Genomic DNA, 23305 nt, shown 5'->3' with positions numbered 1-23305 from the left:
TGCTTAAGGAGCTCTGGGGTTACATACGTATCATCACGAAGGTTGTAACGAGGAGGAGGCAAGTATATTTAAAAGTCATTGTATCTTCTAAAAGCATTTCTAGGTTCAGCCCTAGAGGAGGCTGCCATTCTTCTTTCTGTTCTAACAACTTACAGAAATTCTACTCAAAAACCGGTTTCCACTGTGCTAGTCTCTCCGCATCTGTAACCCAAAGAATTATTAATCCATTTAGAGAGATTAAAAAATAAAGCAAACATCTGCAGGCCAGCACGTTCCAGAAGTGCAGGTCTCGTACAGCGCGCGTGTTTCTGCCCCAGCAGCCCGCGCTGGGGACGTGTGCGGACATCTCGCTGTATTTCCAAGGACTCAGTCTCCGCCGGGTGTCCGCCCCCGGGATCCCCACTCCCGCCCCGCCGGGGGGCGGCCGGAAGCGCGAGCGCGGCGGTGGCGGGTCCCGGCGGGGCGGCGGCGCTAGTGCCGGGGAGGCCGGGACCGACGTGGCCGGCCGGGGGAGGCGGAGCCGAGGGGCCGCCGGGCGGGGCAGGCCCGCGCCGAGCCGCGGCTGGATGGCAGCGGCGGCCCGGGGCACGGCGGCGGTGGCGGCGCACGGTAAGGGCGGGTGGCGGCCCCAGGGCGGCGCGGCAGGGGACGGGGGTCGCTGGGCCGCCTCCGCTCCGCTGTTGTGGGACGAGAGGGGAAAGCGGGAGGCGGGCGCGGCAGCGCGGCTCAGCAGCGGCGGGACGGGGAGAGCGGGGCCGCCGGCGGCGGGACGGGACGGGGTGAGCGGCGGCGGCAGCGCTGTCCGCAGCGGAGCCGAGCTCGGCTCTGGCGGGGCCCGGCCCGGCCGAGCGCGGGGCAAATTTGGGAAGACGTGGCGGGGAGCGCCTGGCCGGGCCGCTGGTTCCGGCAGCCGTGTACCGGCCCGGCGGGACCGCGGGCTGCGCGCCACCCGCCCCAGGGCCCCAGCTGCCCACGGGCTCCCGGGGCCGGCATCCCCCCGGTCCAGCCCGCCTTTGCGGGCGTGCCGGGGGCTGGAGGCAGCCGAGAAAGTTTTGGAAGTCTGTCCTCCGGCAGACAATGTCGCGAGAGGGTCTCGGGCAGGGGGTGCCCCGCGGGACGCGTGGAGCTGGGGGGGGCCGGGTCTGCGAGGTCACGGTGACACAGGGACCCCGGCGGGGGGCAACTAATGTGCTGCTCCAGTGAGATGCGTGAGCAGGGTTAATTACCAATTGCCCCCGCGGCAAGTACGTCTCACTTTGCATCGCTCTGCGTTCCTCAAATAGAAGACCCGCGCTGTCTGTCCCATCCGCCGCGATGTGAGACGCAACGATACGAGCGGGCCCGCTGCATTAGTGGCCCGCGGGCGAGAGCGGTGCCGGAGCCTGGCCCGGGCGAAGGCTGCGGCACCGGGTGACGGGGCGGGAGGGCGGCGGTGTGCCTGGCCTCTGCCTCGGGCTGCCACGGAGAGTGGGCTGGGAGGAGAGAGATTCCACCTAGCCCGGAGGGGAGTGAACGCCATTATCTGGTCCGCAAACTTTCCTCTTTTCATCCTGGGGATGAAAGGATGCAGGACGGGGAAGGAGTCGCTGTCTCCCAAACTCCAGTAGTGTTCACTCGATTTTAACTACCTTCCTTGCCAGCTCTTAGGTTTGCCCGGCGTCTGTAATCTGTTCCCACCTGTGTTACACTTATTCTTAATTCTGTGCATCCCCTGCATTTAGCTGCGAAACGCTGTCATTTGCAGAAATGCGAGTCTCTGTGCAAAGAGGTTTTTTATGAGAGCGATGGGGCAGAGGGGAGGGGTCCCACCAGAGCAGTGCATTCCCTAAAGATGGGCAGTGACTCAGAGAGAAAGGAGTGCTCAGGGAGTACTGGAGACCTTTTGTGCCTCTGCTGAGGTAAGGGCCTCCAGGAGGTATTCAAAGCTCTCCCCTGGGCCGATGGAGGGAGGTGGCTCATGGAGAATTTTTTGGCTGAAAATTATGCTTCCTCCCTGGAAAATTAACTTTTTTTCCATTCCATGCAGTACTCTGTTGCAACTGTAAGGCCAGGCAACCAGCTTCCAGAGAAAATGCTTGTAAAAAAGCCTTTTCTTTCTGATTTCTTCCTCCTGAACAACATCTAAAATGTGTGGCAACGAGCAATTGCGCTGAGGCAGAGATGAAGCTGTATGGTCTGAGAAGGCAGAATGTCTAGGAGAGTAGTAGATGGGTTCCTGCCGGAATAGTCATCGTGTCAATATTTTATTTTCTCTTTTCCAATAGGTTTTTGCCTTGGCATTTTAAGTTTTGTCTGTGTGTTCCCAGCCACTGCTAACTACAGAGGTGCTCGGTGAAGTAGGGTGAGGCCCAGGGAGCCTCATGGGTCTGCTGGCTTGGTGTGCAACCTCCCTCTGCCCCTGCTCAGGAGTGTGTAAATGACAGATTCTCATTTGTTTGTTCTTCCTGAACTGGGAAAGCCTCATGGTTATTTCAGTCCTGAGACCATTTCAGAAGGGGCTGATTCCTGAATACTCAGACACATGCTCTGGAGAGTGCTGCCAGTGGTAATGGTGACCAGGTTGTGATCCAGCACGGCTGGGAGCTGTGATGCCAAATGGAGCAATTGTCAAAGCTGATAAGTAAACAATGTACTGCCTATTTCTCTCCCATGCACGTTCTTAAATACGTGATACAGCCTTCTTGATAAACATCTCTCTGTACCTGGTTATGCCTCTGCCTTATAGTGACCACAGATGTCTCTGAGAAAACCTGCAGGTGTTTTCTCTAGAAATTTCTCGAGATGTTCTCAGATGTTCTCTAGCTGAGTTCCAGAAACAAATGCTGTTGTTTAAAATTAGGAGTAGGTAGAGACTTTCTGCAACTGTAGTGGCAGTGTATTATTTTCCTCCTCTTGAGTGTTTTTTCTCCTAGGCCTACATCTTCACTGTGCCTCTTTATCCCTTTAAATATTTGTCTTAGGAGCAACCAGTTTAAATTTAAAGACTTTACTAATGAGGCAGAGAAGCAAAGGTGCTATAGAGATTAAAAAGTGCCTTTTTTTTTTTTTTGAGCAAGTGGTTATGATGTGTTAGGAAGAAGCAATATGCTCTAAATAATTAGCTGGGCACAAAAATCAGTTTAGGTATGTCTTGGGTGATACACTGAATTTCTCGTAGCTGTTGTATAAACATCGGGAATTTATTGAATGAGATATGGAGTTGTTCTTGAGTCAGGAAGTCTTGGTGGTCAGGCAGCACAGCTGTAAAGAAATGTGCTAGTTTTCCCTCAGTGAGTAACAGGAGAATAAAGACCTGTTGGCTACAGAAAGTTGGCTGACACAAATGTGAGTTAGAGGAATCAGTTTTGTACCCTTTTATGCCCATTTATTGTTCAACACCATACCTTTTTGGAGGAATCTGATCCCTTTTTGTTCTGGAAGAGGGACATGAAGCCAAGTATGCAGACCTTTTTCAGAGTCCTGGACATGCTCTTTGTCCTGTGTGCTACTGCCTCTCTCCAGGATTTTGATCATAGTCGAAGTGGTGTCCTTTGGGGCACATATGAGTGTGGAGAATGAGATGCAAGAAATCAACCTGTTGGATCACTTGCAGTGATTACTTTTTGAAATTGGTTCTCAAAAGCTGTGACAATGATGTTGCAGAAGAGACTTGTGCTGCTTCCCATCATTGCCAAACTGCAGAGAGTGGTCGGGGTTTTTTTGTGTATTTATTGCCTCTTCATAGGCATATGTATGGTTGTATAAATCCTGATTTATTTTTACTGTGTTCCTCACAAAGTTTTCAGTCATTTTCCTCGTCTAATCCTGTCAAAAAGGACAAAGAGGTCTGTCAGGCCTGCTCCCAGGTTGGAAGGGGTGCCCATCTATTTTAAAGGAGGAAATTCTGTAAACTGCAGGTTTTTTGCAGCAGCCAATAAGCAGAGAGAAGACTGTGGCTGATGGAATTTGCTTGAAGAGGCCCATCACCTACCTGCACAGATGCCCCTGTAGCTGATGGCTTTAACCTGTATTGTTACTTTGCACAGAAGAAACTCTGTTCAGTTAGGGGACAGCAAACATTTTGAGAACTTCCTGTCTTTTTTTTGGGTTTGTTTTGTTTTCAGGGAAAAATTTGGGGGATTCTGTGGCATAATTTTACCCTAGTTTTGTGTGTCTGTTTGCATAACTGTAGGGGGGAGCCTGAATCGCAATGAAGGGAGCCAGAGGTTTTGGCAGTGTCCCAGGTATGCAATGTGGTGGAGCTGGGCAGAGGGCAGCATCTCTGGCCCATCAGGCTGTCCTTGCAGTTGTTACTAGCTCTCCAAGCATCAGCTTAGTTCCTGTTCACTTCAGTGTCTGAGTTGAGTTGGTGCATGGAGTGCTATGAGAGATGAAAATGTCCCTTGCTGCCAAACCCCCATTCCTGTTGTTCTGAAGTGGTTGTGCCAATAGTGATTTACAGCTGAAAATCTGCCCCTTTTCATAGGGCCCTGTCAGCAGAGCAAGGATCTCTCCAGTTTACATCAAATTACAGGTGTAGGGCTGAAGGGACTTCAGAGGAGGGATCTAATCTTTACAATAAAATACCATCTGCATCGGGTGTTTCTTTTGCTCAAAATAAAATAAAAACAACAACCAATGCTAGACATTCTGCATCATAGACAACCTGTTTCAGTATATCACCACTTTAGCACTATGTAAATTTGTTTTTTCATATTCAGGCTGAGTCTTGTTTACTGTATGAACTGATGTGGAAGAAGAGTTTAGCACTTTCCCCCTTTCTTGTGACTTTTAATGTATGCAGGCTGTTCTGTTCCCTTCAGTGTTATCTTTCCATGACTAAACACACCCAGGTCCTTCAGTTGTTTTTTCCAAGTCATGCTCTCTATGCTCTAATTTTTGTTTCTTTCCACTGCAATGTCGTAGATTTTTGCATGTATTTCATGAAGAAGAATACATGGGGCTGGGTGCAGTCTATTGGCTAATATCTCACCTGTGTGAGACCTACAGTGTCACTACTATTTGTCCCAGGATGACATTTACCTACTTTGTAGCAACATAAACCCACTTGCTTAGAATGAATTTCTCAGTCAATGTATGCTTTTTCTTTGTGGCACATTGGGCTTACTGTATTGTCACTTCTATTTCATTCCACACCTGGCCTCGTGCCTGCCCCTGCCCTGCCCTTAGCAGCCAGATCAAAACACTGCAATAAGACACCATGAAGTCCTGGGCTGGTTTGAACTTGCTATGTTGAGGGATTTTATTTTTTGTTGTTAAAAAAAAAATAAAAAATAAATGAGAGGTTACACAAAAAGTTTTGGTGGTTCTTGCACAGCTTGCCAAACCAAGACAGTGTCTTTATTGATTCCTTCTTGCATCCCCACTACTGATATCCATGGTCACTGTGCTTGGAGACTGATGTTCTCCTTCCCAGGACCAATGGGACCCTGTCTCTTAATTTTCTTTTTGATTGCTCACTGCAGCTGTGCCTTCCTCCTGCAGTGTTTTCATCCAGGGACTGAAACTGGCAAAGGGCTGATTCTTTAAAAAAATAGTTTTCCCTGCTAGTTTGTTCTGACGCTGCTCACTCATGGAGTGTGGTGTGCGCATGGGGAGGTGATGCTTCATGAAGGGGTGGGGAAAAGGGGCAACACCACTTTTTCATCTGCAGTGAGCCCTTGGATTGGCTCCAACATCCTGAATTTTGTCTTGATAATTTCAGGTCCCTTTCTGTCTGGCTGTTACTTAATGCTTTGGTATCTTTATTGCTTTCTTATCTTATAGGTAACTACAAACTGATCATTTAATTTGATCAAGAATCCTTCAGAGGATTGAAGTTACTGGTCTGTAACTTCTTAAGTCTTCTCCCACCTTTTTTTTTTCCTTTTAAAAAGGTAGGTGAGGCATGATGCTTCTCCAGCCTTCTTGTGGCCTTCCTCTGTTCCTGTAAATTTTTGAAGATGGTCCTAATGCTTCAGAGATTACTTTAACTGTTTTTTCGCATACTTTCATGTGAATGCTGTTATTCCCTCTCAATCAAGAGCTGTTTCGCAAACATTTGTTAAGCTATTTTTTCCTAGAGTGCTATTTTCTCCCATTTCCAGATTAATTTTGCTTGTCACATTTCACTTTTTCTTCTGGAAACTGAAGAAACATTTGTACTTCAGCCTTTACATCATTTGCTTTCCTTTCCTGTTTGCCAATGAGAGTGTAATTATCTTTATTTTCCTCTTCTAACATGCTCTCTTCTCTACAGTTTTCTTGTGACTGCAGAGCTCTTACTAACAGCTGTGCTGATTTTGACTAAGAGACCATCTAACCCAGTATCCTTCTTGGAAAGAAAAAAACCAGGACAAATATATGTGATATTTTTAAAGTATCTTTCCAGTCTCTAGCTCCTTTCACATAAGGGAATTTCTTGACTCTAATGTGAGCTGTTTAACTATTAACAATCAATAGATTTATCTTTCTAGTACTTGCCCTGTCTTTTGATGAACCCGTGTAAAATTATTCATTGTTTTTGGAGAAGTGTTACCACACAAGTTATTTGCTGATGAAGGGTCATATTTGTTTCTTTTGAAGTTGACCCTCATTGACTTCATGTGGTGGCTGTCAGTACTTATGTCTGACGAGACGGTGAATAGTCTATCTGTTCACCATCTTTACACTACTCATGAGTTTACAGACTTCTGTTATGTTGCCTGTCTTGCATCCTAATTTATACATGGATGCTGTTGCATGGCAAAAAAAAGATTTATCTGGATAGCGTCTCTGGTCAATACCTTTTTCTGAAGCCTTGGGACACTGAAGGGCAAGGATGAGGGTACTTGGAGTCCTTGTCCAGCCCACCTGAAGGAAGATGCTTTCACAAGATGTCTCATATGCAGTTTCATACACCAATGATAACCAGCCTCTCTGTCCTTTAGTGCTGTGTTGAAATCAGGAAGAGTTTCAGATGTCCAGATGTATACGGGTATACATACCTGTGCTAAGACACTGAAAAGGGGGGATGGTGTGGCCAAGGCCTTTCTTCTGGGAGGATGGGAGGGAGAGATGAGCACAGTCTCAGAACTGCTCTCCCTTCTCTTTTCAGAGATTGGCCAGCCTGGCTGAGACCACTTAGCAATGACAAAACAAAAACTTCTGCTTGATGGGACACTCTCCTTGTTTCTAATTGTGGCCTGTGGAGCTCAACAGGTCCCGAAGAGTCATGTTGCTGCTAGTTCTGGTTCGCTGTGTGAGAAGGAGGCAGAGTCCTGGGGAAACCTTTTCACCAGTGAGCGGCTGGACACTTGGATCTGTTCCCTCATCGGTTCATTCATGGTGGGGCTGAGTGGGGTCTTCCCCTTGCTGGTGATCCCATTTGAGACGGGAGCTGCTCTGCAGTCAGAAGGTAAACCTGCTACCCACACTGGCCTTTCTGAAGCCAAAAGTCCTGGGAAGTGAATGAACAGCACAGTAGTGAACAGGACTTTGTCACAGAAATACTGTTCTCTAAAGTGGAAAGTCTGTTTTTGGTGCTTTAGTCCACACCTGAGAATCTGATAGGACAAATGTAAGCCCTGGATGGAGTTTGTACAAAGAGTATTGTTTTTTACCCTGCTTGGTCCAGGTCCCTCCCACACACTGCTGTCCCAGGCAAATGGTGCAAGAGCTTTTTCTTGCACTCCATTTGTTTTGTGCTCTCTCCTTTGAAAACTTGCTTTGTGGATGCTTCCAATTTAGGTTTTTCTGTGCAAAATCTCAGCTGGAAATGTTTTGGCTCCTGGATGAGTTGTGATTAGTGTGGGGTTTTTTTGTTTGTTTGTCTGTTTGGTTTTTTTCTTTTTTTTTTTTCTTTTTTTTTCTTTAGCTGGATCACACCGTATGAAGCAGTTGTTGAGTTTTGCAATTGGTGGATTACTGGGGAATGTATTTCTGCACCTGCTTCCTGAAGCCTGGGCCTACACATGCACTGCAACGACAGGTATGAAAGCCTTTATGCCTGGAAGCAGCCCATGCAATGCCTACTGCTACATTTTTTGAGTCTGTTCCATCTTGAAAGCACAAGACCAGCCAGTCTGGGTCAGCCCAAAAACTGGTCTAAGCTGGTATTCTCTTTCAAACAGTATATAAAAGCACATGCCTAGGGAAGGATGTAAGAACAATAAACACACATGTAGTACTTTGTCTTTGTACTCTGCAGTCCTCCAGAGACTTTGAGATTAGAGTACTTTATGTTTAGTAACTTGCATTGGTTTTCTTGTCTATCAAATTCTCCTATCTTTCCTTGGATTCCTGTAAGTCTCTGTTGATTTTCCTTTGTCCTTTCTGTAAGGAAAGGGAATGCTTCTTTAACCTGATGAGAGGTTATGAATGTGTATGTGGTCTGGTATATGAACTTGTGCACCATCTCAGTTGGGGATCAGGTGCATCTTTTTTATAAATCTGTCCCTATAACAATGTTCATCCTAGAGCCTTTTTCTTGGCACTAACTGGGGCCTCTCTGTTGGGTACTTGGATTTATGGGAGCTCATATGTGTTGCCCTCGCAATCTTCGCTCAAGGAGAAATCATGGAAAATTGTCCATAGAGCCATAATTAAGAATGGAGAGTGAGGTGTGGGGGGACGGGAAAGGAAATACAGGTCACAGAAACCTGTGTTCGCCAGCAAATGAAACACTGTCTGAGTTGGTATAGAATTTGTGATATCAGTGTAACTCCTTCATCCCTCAGATAGCCAGGGTTGTCGAAACCAATAATGGTTGTGTCTCTCTGCTTCAGAAAACTGATGGCATAGAAGGCAAGTGTTGCTGCATCCCACCTGTTGAGAAACCAGTAAATCATTTCCCTGCTGAAAACAGGGGAAAGAAAATGAGAGGGGAAAGAATATGACAGAGGAAAGAAGATGCCCTGGGTTTCCCAGACTCTCTTGCACCTATGTCCTAGGATTTCAAATGTGCTGGGCCTTTAGTCTTCTTTGTCACAGCTCTAGCACCATAGGCAGAACCAGCTCTCCTTTTTTTACCCCTTTCTACAGTGGTTCCCAAATTACTCTGTCTTCCTACTCTAGTTTGCTTGCTTCTGCCAGACTGTCCTGAAGCATAAAGGTTTCCTTGACCCTTGTTACAGAGTCATTCTCTTCTTCCATTGCAATGCAATCTCCATTTCTGCAGCCAGACTGAATGGATTATTATCTCACAAGCTTGGCTCTAATTGAAAAGGAAGTTTATAGCTTTGGGCTTAATAACTTACCTAGGTGTGGCAGAAAGGGGAAGGTGAGTGTGTAGCTCCACTAACAGCAGATTTCATGTCAGAGCTTGCTGCTCAGTAGATATAGCTGCTGGATTTTTGTTGATGTAATCTTCACTTGCCTCTGGACCCCAGGGAAATTCACAGTGTTGTCAGGAAATATTTTGGGTTGTGCTATTGAAGAAAACGGGGTGGTAGCTCTCACTCTGAGTGACCTGAAATGAGGATATCTGTTAGATCAAGAATGAGCAAGTTAAACTAATCTGCTTTGAGATGTGTTTGCTCCTCTTACCTTGGAGGGAGTCTTTCCATAGTCATTTCTTGTTTTGACTTGGAACTGCTGGTTGCGCTGTAAGGGGTGTGGTGAGTTCATATGTGAAAAACTATGTACTTAATAGAGACATGAAGATTTCTCTCTTGTCCTTCAGGAGAAGAGCAGAGCTTTCAGCAGCAGAAGCTTCTGGGTCTCTGGGTCATCACTGGTTTCCTGACCTTCCTGGTACTAGAGAAGATCTTCCTAGAGAAAGAAGAGAAGGACTACCCTGGTGTGGTAAGTTAGCAGCCCGAGGGGAGAGAAGGCTCTTATATTTGAAGCTCTGTACTAAACACCTCATCTACCTTATCTGACAGGCTCAGCAAATGATCCTGGAGCTGTGAGTACCTTGTCATTGCTCTTTTGGAGCTTTTTGTCACTTCTTTGACACTGGTCTCTTAGAAGAAGGTTTCATCTCTAGGCTTTTGTTTTGTGGTTTTGACTTTTGTTCTTTATGTGGTATGTGTAAAAGAGAGGTGCTCTTTTATGGGGACTGGGAGCTGGAGCACTCTGCAAATGAGACTTTTGCTCAAGTTACCTTTGAGGGATGACAGCTTGCTGATGCATGTTCCACTGACCCCATCGTGACTCATTCCCTTTCCGGGTCCTCAGTCAGGACAAAGACCAGCCTTCTTGAAGGTGTTTCTCCTTGGTTATGGCCTGGACCAGATGTTTGGGTAACTTTGTGTGGTAGAAGGGGTTTATGGGTGGCCAGGTAACACTAAGTTCAGAGAAGTCACCCAGCTGCAAAGGGGCAATATAGACAGAGGTACCAGAAGGTAATTCCAAGATAGAGGAGAGGAGCTAGTCTTCAGACATAAGGACAACTCCTAGTTGCAGCTCCTATAGATTGTTCAGTCCTTGCTGTGACTTTTGAGAGGTGAAACTGCAGGTCAGGCGCTACATAAGAGCAAGTAGCTGTTAACTTTCACTCATTGTTGCGACTTCAAAGCCTGAAAGGAACTTCACCTTCTCATTTAGAGAGAGGCTGAAGTCTTAAATAAATATCTTGTTGTTTGGAAGATAATGATCCCAGCTATAGAATAATTCTGTAGGCTTAGTTATTGTGATGGACTGGGGAGAGCAAGACTCTTTTTCCCCCACTTCCTGTCGAGTTGAGTTATATTTCTGTGGGCAGCAGCTGCTAGCAGGATTGGCAGGCTCAGTCCCTTGTCCTTCTAGAGGAACTTGGCTCATGCCAAGGGGGCATGACTCCAGTTCCTCTCTCTTTCTACTAGTCTTAAGGACTAGGACGTCTTTGCTCTTGTCTTACAGTGCTGATGTCACAATGCTCTCTGAATCTGTCTCATTTCTAGCAGTTGTTATTAAACTGGTGTGCCAAAGCTGTTGATTTACATTGTAAGGACAAAGGGATTAAGGGTAAAGACTGGATTTCTAATCCTGATTCATGCTCATTCATCACTGAAAAAAAGTGAGTGACAAGTTTTTTTCCCCTAATTTAGGACTATGATTCCAAAGCACCAGCTGGAAAGATTTCCAATGGAAGTGGCTGTTCCTTGCCAAAGGTGGCAGGCCAATCCCAAAAAGCACGAGCTCAGTGTAATGGCTCCTCTCTCCAGTCTTGTACAAGAAACAACAGAATCAAGGTAAGAAACCCATAAACTCACCTTCACATCTTAGTCAGGAATTGTCTGTGGAAAGAACTGTGCCTGAGTGGAAAACTTGATGTTCGAGTTGTGCTTGATTTTGCTCTATCAAAGTGTCTGTCCTGGTCACAGCAGGGAGGAAACAGCGGACTTGGAGAAAATCTACACTGTAGCTTATGCAGAAGAGGCAAAGTCAATATTATGAAGGCATAAGTCTGATGTGTGTTTTGTCTGAATTCTGATACCAAAATACAGAATTCCACCTTTTGTTTCTCTATTTTTTCTAGTCAGTATATCTTTATTTGCTTAATTTTTTGTACCATGATTTCTCTGTTCTCTAGTGCCTGCATTGTACCAATTTTGAGCTGCACTTTTCCTTTTAAGGCACCTTTTGGAAGTGTTTTGACACCTTTTGGAAGTGTGTTGAAGCTATCCACTATAGAACTTAGAAGTTCAGTTTCTCAGATTATCAGTTTATCTGCTGCCAAAAAGGACTTCTTGTCCACTTCTGTCTCCAAAACTGTGTTTCCCATCACTTCCTTTGCACTGGTCTCATCTGACCCCACAGTGAGCCTATTCAGGGAGCTAAACAGACTTTTTCTGCACCTACACACCCACCTCCCACCCCCAGGTCTGTTTCTCTCCTATCTTAACTTCTTGAATCAGCTTGGCATGTAGACAGGCAGCCTGCAGTGCTGGAATAAGGGAGATCAGCAAACTCATAGGATTGGAGGTGGAGGAGGAAAAGGAGTACTGTATCATTGGGAAGTGGATAACCTTTACATTGGCTTTGCTTTCAGTTTAATGTTACTATCTTTGTACTGTGGAAACCCTTGTCTGGGTGCACATTACAAGTGAGAGAGTAAACAACCACTTTGGTGAAGGAGGACCTACAATTTGAGATTGCAAACCCATAAAAATGTGGAAGATTGTATGAGAGTAACTATGAACAGAAAGTGTGGTTGCATGAACTAGCCCAAACCTGGATGTGTGGTCAGTCAGAGGCTCTTTTGTCTTTCTATTTTAAATCTGTTTTGCTGTAACTTAATAGCTCTTCCTACACAACATGAAAGTTATGCTGAGATCACTGTGTATTTTTGATATCCGTCACATTCATGTAATTTTTACAGAACACTACACATACTGCAAGGTGCCACACTGATGTTTCTAGAGGTGATAGTAGTGAAGAAATCAATATTACTGGGTTATGAAACATTGTGCCCTTATTTTAGGAAGGTTTATATAAGGAACTACAGATTTAAAGGATGGTTAGTCTACCACTGATTTCAAGTAGAAATGAAACACCAATAGAGGATATGATTGCTCAAGACATGGTCCTAATGTAAAAAATAATAATCTAATTAATGCTAATTAGTATGATCTTATGGAAGATAAATTCTTAGCAGCCAGACATTTTCTCCTGCCTTTTATTCAGTGATAAAATTTTTTGATAAAGGTAAGGACAAACATATATAACTTTTTCTCACATTCTAATAAAACTAATACTACATGAAATCAACTTTGCTAATATTTATTTAAAAATCAGTTATATTATCAATAGAGACTGGATTAAGGCAGCCCCCCTCAAATCTGTTCACTGGTGGGATATGATTTTTTTAAGTGATTATTTATAAAAACAGTATGTCTTCACATTTGCAGGTACTACTATATTACATAAATGGCACATTGTGACTGCATGAAGTCAGTGATAGCAGCTAAACTGAGTAACTTCACCAAAAGTGCTGCATTTTTAACAGGTTTTGATACATGCAAATATTAAGGAATAGATCAGAGAAAGAACTCAGATCATATTTACAAGATAGGGATAGTTTCTAGGAAGTCAATGCAGTGGAAAAAGGTATGAGAATTACAGTAGGAAATTGTTTGAACACATTCTTCCCTTATGATGCTACAGCCAGGAGGATGGGTGAGTTGGAAATAGTATGTAAGAGAAGAGGGGACAGTCCCTCTTTCTGTACAGCAATAATGAAACAGCTATATGACTTTTTCCAGTAGTGTTATTCCAAATATCCAAAATGTTACTGATAATTTGTAAAAGAGTCAGGAAAGAGATGAAATAAATATTTTAAGTTTGCAGTACATGATAAGTGGTTTCCTTTAGGTTAGCTCTGTCGTCGTGACAGATCAAGGATAACTTAAAGTTTACAAATACCCATGTAAGAGACATGACTAAATTTGCATAGTTAAGGCTATAGCAAACAGTAACAGACTAGAAGTTAGAGACAACTCTGTAACTGAGGGTAACTAGCCAATGGACTAGCTTACCTTAGAGACAGCAGATTCTTTGTCACTTGGCTTTAAACTGTGATTTAAGATGCTCTCTATGAAGTACATTATAGCTTAACAAACAATGGACTTCGTGCAGAAATTGATGAGATTCTTTCAGTTGTGTTATGTAGAAGGTTTAGACAACCCTGGAGAGCCCTTCTAGCTTTAAAATCCTAACACATCTGTTTGCTCTTATAGACTGTTGTCGATATGCATGAAATAGCTAATGACTTAATGCGTGTAGTTTTAACATTCTACATTTTGAGCATATGATCTGAATAATAGATTTCCTGGTAGGGTGGAAATTACCAAAACTACCAAGATCCTCCTGCGTTGTTAGCCCGTTTCCTTAGGCAACAACATAAGCAGTCATTCCATCTGTCTGTCCATCTGTTCTGCCCTTCATTTTCAATAACTTTTGAACCCATAATTAATTTTTCTTGAGTTCAAGAGAGGATAGAAGTCTTGAAGGTGATCCAATTTCTGCAAGTTCCATAAAAATCAGCATGGCAGTAGAGGAGGAATGCAAACTAATGCCTTATTATAAAACACTGTCAGAACTTAGCTGCTGTGTGCTGCTCGACAGGTCCACCTGGTTGGTAGCTTACCGGGTAAGTCTCACTACCCTTACCTGGTGGGGAGGTGGCTGTCATGCAGTGCAGGGTGGTGAAGGGGTGTGCAGGGAAACAGTGATGCTGGAAATGAACAAAGTAGGTGCTTGCAAAGAAAAGGGTGAAATCCATAGCAAGACAGACTTCTTTGGTTCTGCTGTTCACTCAGAAACCCCCATTTTTTCAGCAAACAAAAGGGGAAAGGTACTATTTAAACAAAGTCACCCATCAGGGCTTAATGGTTAGGAAGCTGTAAACAGTTGACTATTGTTCGCATATATATTAGAACTTCTGCTTTTTAGCTGCTGCTATAATTTGTCCTATCTTGAAAACTGCAGGTGGGAGGTTTCCTTTGCACACAAACATAGATCAGTTCTGTCCTGCATTGCAGCCTTTATATTCTCAACAAGTAAAAACGCTGTAGAGTACTTTTGCCTTGCTTATGCTTTCTTTTTCCCTGTGGTACATGGGGTCCTTGCTGATTTGAGGAAGTATGTTTTATTACACAGTGACATAAATTCTGAAGCATGAACATAAACACTTCATCTGGCTATGCTCTTTATGAGCAACAAGAACATCCTATTAGGGATTCACAGAATGTAAATGTCAGAGACTCATAACTGTCAAATCAACCCAATTTATTTCTGAGCACTCCAAGGCTTTGCTTCTTTCAGTGACAGCTTTTGCCCAAGCCACTGACAAGAAAAAGTCATAATGTTTTAATCATGAAGTCTATTTTTTCCCTATATGGTGCTATGGGAAAGCATTTTTGTGTAAAACTTCTGTGAAGAATTATTATTATCCTGTGGGGAAAATGCAGTCACATAAAAAAACAACATGAAAAGGAGAATTTTAGATAGTCATATTTGACTGTCTAGGACCCAGAGTATGAAGAATGAGAAGTAAAACTGCTGTATTCTTGGGCCTGCCTTCATGCATCTATTTGTTTCTTTTTTTACAAAAGCATGCAGAGACTTCTTTTGCATCTATTGTGGAGATGCTACTTTGATTATTACTTAAAACTGAGCTTAGCTAGGCTTTGCTTAATCCCTTATTGTCATATTTAATCATCAATGCACTTTTAAAAATTTAGAGCCTGTAAAGGCCCAAGATTGTGAAGTAAAAGTGCCCTGCAGAAAGGTGGTGATCTGGAGAGAGAAGTTTGACAGAAAGCCCCACCTGAGCCGTGGTATATAGAAGACAGGAAGAAGAGATGCACCAAGCAGAATTGATAAAAACAGGGAAGAGCAGAAGACCAAAAAGAGCTAATTAAATCCATCCCCACTTGTGCTTTTCCAGCTGAACTTTGGCATTTGATGCTATGGTGAAGTAAGAAGTTAATGCCTCACAGTTTCTAGATAGTCTCTCCACTCACTGGATACTACCCTATATTTGGAGTTCTTGTCCAGGGACAGCCTGGTATATTGGCTAGCACCTGGTTTGATAATAATTTAAACTGCTGTGCCATATAGTGAACTGTGGTATCTCAGGACCCACACACAGTAGTTTAAGTCATATATGATGGAAGAAAACCGAAAAACATGTGAGCTAAAGAGCTGGGGTGGTACCCTCATAAACCACCTTTTAATACTTAGAATATTTCTTGAGGTGACCATGGTTAGAATGATGGGGAAGTCTAACATGGAGATGGACTTGTGAGAAAGGAAGCTGCTTTATGCTTATAATTTTAAGAAATGTGTTTATATGCAAATACATATACATGCTATCCAGCCTTCTAGTAGGTGGCTTTTTGGTGACTGTCATCACTCTTGTTATTCTTTGTTAAGGGAAAGCAAACCCACAAGCTTTTTTGGTACAATGTTTGAAGATTTATTTCGTTATAAAAAGCAGTTTCAGCAGCATTTTTCTGTTGCATTGTTCTTGCCAGCTTTTGAGGAGGAGATATTTAACAGTTGGATATTAAAGTACATGGCTTTAAAACAAGATCAGGCCATATTTGAAGCCAGTTACCTGTGTAAAGTAGTCAGTGTTACCTAAAATTGGTTCAACTTAGAATTAAATATATTCTTGCATTTTTGGCTTTCTTCTTTTTCCTTTCTCTTTTTCTATATCTAGAGGTCTTTGTCATTTGCACAAGGTAATTATTCTAATCTCAGACAATACTTGCCTACCCTAAAACTTAGTTTACTCTAAAACCAAAAATTACATTTAATTTGTACTCAGGCACTGACAGTTTAAGACCTTCAGTAGAAGTGCCATGTTCTGATGTTTCCCACCTGATTGTGACTGCATAACCTGTGTCTAAGCCATGTGCTTTCTTTTATCTTCTTACGTCTCTGCCTTTATCAGGGGCTCTGCCTTCTCTTTGCAGATTAGTGGATACCTCAATCTACTGGCCAACACCATTGATAACTTCACACATGGCCTGGCAGTAGCAGCCAGCTTCCTGGTTAGCAGAAAGGTAAGGTTTCTGTGCCCAGCTGTGTACTGAACTGGAGAGGTCTTGTTTCAAGTGTGATGCAACATGCAGAACATCCAAAGATGTAAGGAGTTCCCTCCTATTTTATGGAGTTTTCTGAGAAAATGCAGACTACAGTAAAAACCAACTCTATCCTGATCCTCTGATGCAGAGCTTCTTCAAGCCTCGGACATGTTAGTCATTTGGACTGGCACTGGGGGAAGGATTAGCTCATCTACTCAAAAGCCAGGCCAGAAATAGCATTGACCCCTTATATGATGAGGATGGTCACTTCAGAGACAGGGACATAGACAAGGAAGAGATGTTTAATGCTTTTTTTACTTCGGTTTTCAACACTGATGATGGGCTATCGGGTTCCCAGTGCCCTGAGCTGGAGGACCATGACTGTGAGAATGATAAACTCCCAGTCAACCCTGAACTGGTGTAGGATCTGCTGTTACAGCTTGATCCCTGTAAGTGTATGGGACCTGATGGTGCATGGGTTCCCTGTATGGGACCTTGGATGAATCCAAGAATACTCTGATATCAGTTTCCTAATCACCTTCTCTCTGCTGCAGGTTGGGTTCCTAACCACAGTGGCCATTCTCCTGCACGAAATCCCACATGAGGTGAGAGGGCTTTGGATCCTGCCATTGTGAGGGGAATTACAAGGTGCTTCACCTACTAAGAGGAGGCCTGGGTCTGGTTCGTATTTTCTTGTCCTTTTGAAAGCTGCTCCCTCTGGGAAACTGACAACATGGAAAAGCAGAAGCAGTCTTGAAGCACTGGTCTTGCTGTGAATGCAACAGCCTTTGTGACTGAGAATTTAATATTCTTATTTATTAACTGTCAACTCTTGGTTTTCTTAGGTTGGAGACTTTGCAATCTTACTTCGGGCTGGCTTTGACCGCTGGAGTGCAGCCAAAATGCAGCTTTCCACAGCTCTGGGGGGAATTCTAGGAGCCTGCTTTGCAATATGTGCTCAGTCACCAAAAGGAGCAGGTAAGGCTCCCTGTGACCTCTGGAGTGGGGAAAGGAGTGCTTGTCGTCCCCACGTGTGTATCTTCTTTTCTTTCCGTGTTGTCTCCCATGGCTCTGTCTCAGTAATAACAAAAGCTTCCTGTATTTGTGCAGGCGAAACAGTAGCCTGGATCCTCCCTTTCACTTCTGGAGGATTTCTGTATATTGCCCTGGTAAATGTTGTGCCTGATCTCCTGGAGGAAAAGAATCCTTGGTAAGTGCTCCATCCTGTTCTGCTGCAGCAATTCTTGCTGCCAGGGAGCAGGGATATAACCCTCCCCTGTGCCTGTTCTGGAAGCATGTGAATGCTGGCTTTTCAAATCCCATGGGCAAGGCTGGAATCAAAATAGACTGCTGTGCTATGGGACTGTTGTGCTTATGGGACTACAAAGACCCTCTAAAACACAAGAAACTTTAACTGGGTCAGTCCCAAAATATTGTGCTAGCACAGTATGTAGCATGACCAGCTAGAGCAAGTTCCTCAGAAACATGTCCAGTTAGGACAGCTGCTGCCCTGTCTGTCTTTTCAGCTTCTTGCGCGTACTGCTTTAGGGACTGTCTGAACCAGGGTCCCATAGAGGTGTGTATGTCTGTAACCACATGTGAATCTATCCTTCCCATGCTTCTCTCATTCCTTTTTGACCTTATCCATTAGTTCAGGCTTCTGCAATCTCCCTTTGGCAGAAAGTTTGCATAGCTTTACAGTGCTGTGTTAAGTGATACTTATTATTTGGTTCTTACGCTCTTGCTTATTGATTTTTTTTTTTATTAGATGCCACCGTGGTGCTGTGTCAGTAGAAAATAATAGTTTTCTTCTCTTTATCATTCAACATTTCGTAGTCTGTCATTGTATCCCACCTCAGTCATCTCTCTTCTGCACTGGTGTATATATTCCAGTATATTTGGCCTCCTGCCGTGTATTATTCTAGTTTCTTGCAGTCTAATTAAAGCTGTAGCAGCTCCAAATCCAGCTGTACTGCAGTAAAGGCCCTCTCAGATCTGCTGGCAGAGCTGCCCTTGAATGTTCCCCTCTATTTCAGTTGTAATGAGACAGGCAACTTAAGTGGTTTAAATAAGATGCCTTGGCTCACCTAGTTAATTTTGACTGAAACATTCCTCAAAAAAAACAGTTCCGCTCCCCCTGAGGAGGCAGGAACTTCTGGTGGAGAAATGTTAATGACTAATTTGGGAGTTTGCTTCTGGGTTGGTAACCTCTTGTGCTGGCAGAGGTTGTTGCCAGAGTATGCAGAGGTGGGAGGTATACAGTCACTTCAATCCAGCATAAACCTGAGATAGTGTTAAAAGAATGGCCAAATTCATCATCTTGCTTTTTTTTTTTCCTTTTTGTAACTATGGTTGTTAGCTGGATGAGATCCCTAAAGTGCCTATGAACATGATGCAGAAGTGTTGGTTCCCTTGTGAGTGAGAGGACAGGAATATATACCTGAAGCTACAAGACTGAATCAGCTTAAGTTGATTTTGAAACCTGGAGTTGGGCCTTGCAGCTGAGTGGAACAAGTACATGTCAGTTTATAGACAACATCTTTGCTTGGGGTGCTGGGAAAGAGTCTTCTCAGCTGTGTTAGTGACTTCATACAGCTGTTATGTTCTCCATGCGATAGACTTGAAAGAGTGAAGGGCAAACAACAAATGATTTGAGAGTCTCTCTGCTGTTGCCTATGGGAATTGGTCTATGGCTCCTCCTAATTTTGCTGTTTCTTTCCCAGGAACTCCCTGCAGCAAATTCTGCTCCTGTGTACAGGCATTATAGTCATGGTGCTACTTGCGCTCACAACTGAGTGACCTCTGCGCAGACCTCATGATGCCTCCCAGAGCCACCACAGTGACTCTGAGCTGTTACAAAGCAATAAGGAACACTAATGTTATTTCTTATGTGTGTGCGTGCAGATCTGGCTGCTAGTATGAGAAGCAGGTGAGAAAGAGGTCTGGGTGTGCAGGACTTCATTCCCTGGCTCTCCTATTCCTGTTCTGCTAAAATCCACACATCAGGGCTTCTGTTATTTTTTCTGATTGGTTGGGTTTTATGGAGCAAAAGATACACTGGGGAGAAATGAACTGAACAACTGCTCCACTATGAATGAATGATATTTCATTCAGTTCGTTCTGATGGAACTGCACCTCCCAAGCTCTTGTGTGAAAACAACAGAGGCGATTCCTGTAGCTGATGAAGACTAAGGACTTTTCCTACCACTCTAATGGCTGGAGGCAGAACAGGGATTACAAAGCAACAACAAACTGACAGCTTTAGCCAGAACTCCCTGCCCATGAGAAGTTGATGGTGCTATGAGATAGAGGGGAAAAGACCCTTTCCAGCTTGGTCTCCGGCTTTTTATTGACATTGCTTGTTCCTAAAGGGTAGTATTAGCCTCAGCAGTCCAGCTCTTTTGGTCTATTTTGTATTTGTTTATGTTGAAATTGAGCCAAAAGCTTGAGGCACTTTAGGATAGGTCACTATAATTAAATGACTCAGCCTGGAGATTACTTGCCTCAGCCCTAACCACTCCAAAAGCCAGCACAGCCTGTTTATCTGATAAATGATTAGTAAATGTTTCTTCTATTGCCATAGCTCACCTACATCTAGAAGGAAAGACATGTAGCTGCTGTGACTGAGCTCCCTCTCCTCATAACCATTAGTTGAACACAGCTCTGAGCTTGCTCTTGAGACCTGAGTCACCTACCATCTGCCCCACACCATATTTCAGAGTTTTCTTGAGGTGTAGCATGTTAGCCCTGCCTGACATGCTATAGCACCCCTAGACTGTTACAGCAGAGGTAGCTGAACACTACAGCCTGGCCAGCAACTGATAACTCCTGGTTAACTTTTCCTCTGTTCAGTGTAGACTATTTAAGAGCATGCTATAACCAAAAGCATAGATGGTAGCCTGTTTCTGGGCTTCTTACCTCACAGTGATGTTCATCTGTTGGGGATGAATGGATAAGGAATAATACTGACAGATCTTAAATGGGAAAGCTGAAACTGCTGGTGAAAATATTTAAAAAATATTTTTATAGAAAAGTTGTGTGCTAGGTAAGGAGAGAAAGGGATATGAAAGGGTCACGATAGGTATGCTTTAAGAAGAGTTTTCTGTTTTGTGATGCTTGGGATAAAATTTTTGGCAATTTGAGATCAATAAAAATAAATACAATTTCTAGTGCTTTCCTGCATCCCAGCTCACAAGGCTGACCAGGCCATAATTCCATAGGCATATTTTATTGCCACAGAGATGTGCACAATTACTGGATCATCTCTTCTGCAGAGCTTATCCTTGCTTTGCTTAAATTTGTTTAAAAACAGGTCTAATTGAACTGGTGGAGTCACCGGGCACAGAACAGGTGCCCCAATGTCAATTGCACCAACTTAGCTCTGTCTTTAAACAGCTTTTGTAAATCAGTACAGCTCTCCAACCTGCACAAGGCCTTATCAAGAGGGCTTATGCCTTCAGAGGGCGATTCGGGTCAGAGCAGCGAGGCAGGTATGCTGCTGACAGCAGAAGCATTTACTTTCCTGAGAGATTCCCCAACTGTTGACACAGTTCTTTTTTATGACAGCTCCTGTCCTACTTTTCAGCAAGTGCTGGAAAGCTCATGCTTGCAGTTCTATCTGCCCAGGAACTGCTGCCTGAAATTTTTTCAGCTTTCCTTACCCTGGACTTACAGCAGTAACTAATTTCACTGCAACAATGAGGGAGGCTTAGAGCAATTGTTTTATTCCTCTTTACAAAGTTGCCTTCCTATGCCAACTACTCTATCATTCAGTTGTCTGAAGGTAGCATCTGCTTCCCATTTTCCTAGAAGGATGATTAATCCAATTAGTCTACAGGGACTGGCTGGGTATGCTAACCCTCTAATTCTGGCTTTGGGGGTTCCCCCTGCCCAGGGACTGCAGCTAAGTGGACCCTGTAATGGGGCTCTGGAGGAAGCAGGTTTGCACAGAAAAATGTGCCTGCTGTTTCTTAAGATTTCTTTCCTAAAATAAGGCTGGCATTTAAGTTGAGGCACTGCCAGGTGAGTGCCCATGAGTTGGCGTTGTTGCATCAGCACTGAGCCTTGCCAAGACTGAAAACCACAGTCAGGATTTTGTACTCAGTGTTCAGGAATGCAAAGTGGATGACACTGAAGAAAGAATTTCAGAGCTGTTTTTGTTGGCTGCTACCATAGGCCTGGATAGTCTGTGGTTGTTGGAAGATACCCTGGTAGGAGGTAGCATGGGGCTTGTGGGAGGGAGGGGCTTGATAGTTTTCTATGTCAGCCCTGGAGCTGAGGATGGAGAGCCTTGGGAGGAAATGGAGCATCACTCCACCACATTTGTCACTTTTGGAAATACAGAGAGAATTGTATTTTCTAGCTCTATTTTTTCAGCTGCTCTTATTCATTTCCCACTTCATCTGTATTGATCTGCTCTTCATGGAGACAATAGAGATGAAATAAATGGTTTTCCATGTTGGTTTATGTTGTTGGGGTTTTTTTGTTTGTTTGCTTCTTTTGTTTTGGGTTTTTTGGAAGCTACTACTTTTCTTTGAATTTAAAATTCAATTCAGATTTCATTTGAATTACAGAGCCATATCTCTGGGTTAGGCTAGAGAAGTCTGGGCTCTGTCTTGCTGTCAGACATTCACAATTGAAAAAGAAGGTTCTAATCCGGTTTCTTCTTCCTGATGCCAAGGAACTGTCATCCAGGAGCAGTGTGATCCAATCATAATTTTTGACTGCCGGTCTGGGTTCCTTGAAAAGCATCACCAAATAAGTTTCTCCTCTTTCAAGGGAAAGCTTGCATGGTAACTGATTGTCCAGAGAGTTCTGCAACTATACTTTGTTGTGATCAGGGTTTTTTTTTATCAAAAAACTCACTTAACACTAAGCTGGTTATCTGCCATGTAGAACAAAGGTGCACTTATCAAACATTATGTGTCAGAATTGCCCAGAAAGGACTAATAGGAATTTCTCTACCCTTCAAAAATATGGGTTCAGTGCATGTCTTATCCCACCCTTCATTTGGAAGATTTTCTGCCTACAAATAATGGTACATGACTCTCAGTTCTGTAAGTGTTTTGTAAGAAGATGGAAAACCATAGCCCAAGAGCTAGAAGAAGATGAAGGCAGGTAGGTGATCAAGGGTGTGATTTCACGGTCTGTGGACTTCACCAGAAACCTACGTTTTGGAATCTGTCCCTGGATTTACCACGCTGCACTCTGTCTGTGCTGGTACTAATTGCATAGCACAGAAGGGAGAATAATTGGAAGGAGGCTCATACATGGGAACTTTCTAAGGTGATGGTTTTTCTGAGGCCCCTGTCTTCTAAAACTCTAGCTTCAGGCGCTGATGTAGAGGGTAGGGTGACATAATAGGATTGCAGATTTAGGAAATGTGAATATTTGGATCTTTCCAAAAGGAAAGAGCTATTACAATTGAAGGATTTTTTTCATGTTATCTAGAGCAGTGATTGTATTTGAAAATTATTTTTCACTCTTCATGTGGAAGATTTAATTTAGCTGGTGTGTGTAAGAAAATTCTTTTGACAGCAGCCCTTTCAACTTGTCTGCCTTGAAGGCACTAATGTGCAGCTGCATGGATGGTAATCCCATCTGTCCAGTGCAAACTGCAGAAGAGGATCATGCTGAAATGTGGTTAAAGCAAGCTTTAGCTGTGACTGCTGCATGTTTCCACCAGGCATAGTGCTCTGAGGAGATAAGCAGTGTGCTGTTCTGGGCAGCGTTGCGGGAGAAGTGCTGGGAAGGGTGTTTGAGTGTGGATGAGAGATCAAGACGTGACAAGGCGGGGTGGGGGGAAGGATCTGAATCTCTTACAGTTGATC

At 43.8% G+C, this 23305-nt stretch overlaps 1 protein-coding gene across 3 annotated transcripts; it reads left to right on the top strand.

The window, feature by feature from the left end:
• Positions 1–551: 551 nt before the first annotated feature.
• Positions 552–21934, top strand: SLC39A13 (solute carrier family 39 member 13). 3 transcript variants are annotated; one of them, XM_032690036.1, is made up of 11 exons: positions 569–609; positions 5767–5876; positions 7076–7258; positions 7835–7948; positions 9641–9762; positions 10989–11132; positions 16365–16454; positions 17030–17080; positions 17321–17453; positions 17586–17685; positions 19199–21934. In XM_032690036.1, the coding sequence occupies exons 3-11, from the start codon at positions 7108–7110 to the stop codon at positions 19272–19274; spliced, it is 981 nt and encodes a 326-aa protein (XP_032545927.1). In that variant the 5' UTR covers positions 569–609; positions 5767–5876; positions 7076–7107; the 3' UTR covers positions 19275–21934. The 3 variants fall into 3 exon arrangements, with proteins under 3 accessions (XP_032545925.1, XP_032545927.1, XP_032545924.1); XM_032690033.1 differs by having other exon boundaries at positions 571–609; positions 7076–7375; XM_032690034.1 differs by lacking the exon at positions 5767–5876 and having other exon boundaries at positions 552–609; positions 7076–7375.
• Positions 21935–23305: the final 1371 nt, after the last annotated feature.

Source organism: Chiroxiphia lanceolata, chromosome 6 (genome assembly GCF_009829145.1).
Source record: "Chiroxiphia lanceolata isolate bChiLan1 chromosome 6, bChiLan1.pri, whole genome shotgun sequence".
NCBI lineage: Eukaryota > Metazoa > Chordata > Aves > Passeriformes > Pipridae > Chiroxiphia > Chiroxiphia lanceolata.
This window is presented reverse-complemented; position numbering and strand designations above follow the sequence as displayed.

What these genes read in the sequence shown, in the direction of transcription:
- SLC39A13 (XM_032690034.1), top strand. Translation starts at nt 7,108, where the DNA reads ATGACAAAACAAAAACTTCTGCTTGATGGGACACTCTCCTTGTTTCTA. An exon ending in CACATGCACTGCAACGACAG is followed by an intron (nt 7,949 to 9,640) that starts GTATGAAAGCCT and finishes CTTGTCCTTCAG; the next exon opens with GAGAAGAGCAGAGCTTTCAG. An exon ending in TGCACGAAATCCCACATGAG is followed by an intron (nt 17,081 to 17,320) that starts GTGAGAGGGCTT and finishes TGGTTTTCTTAG; the next exon opens with GTTGGAGACTTTGCAATCTT.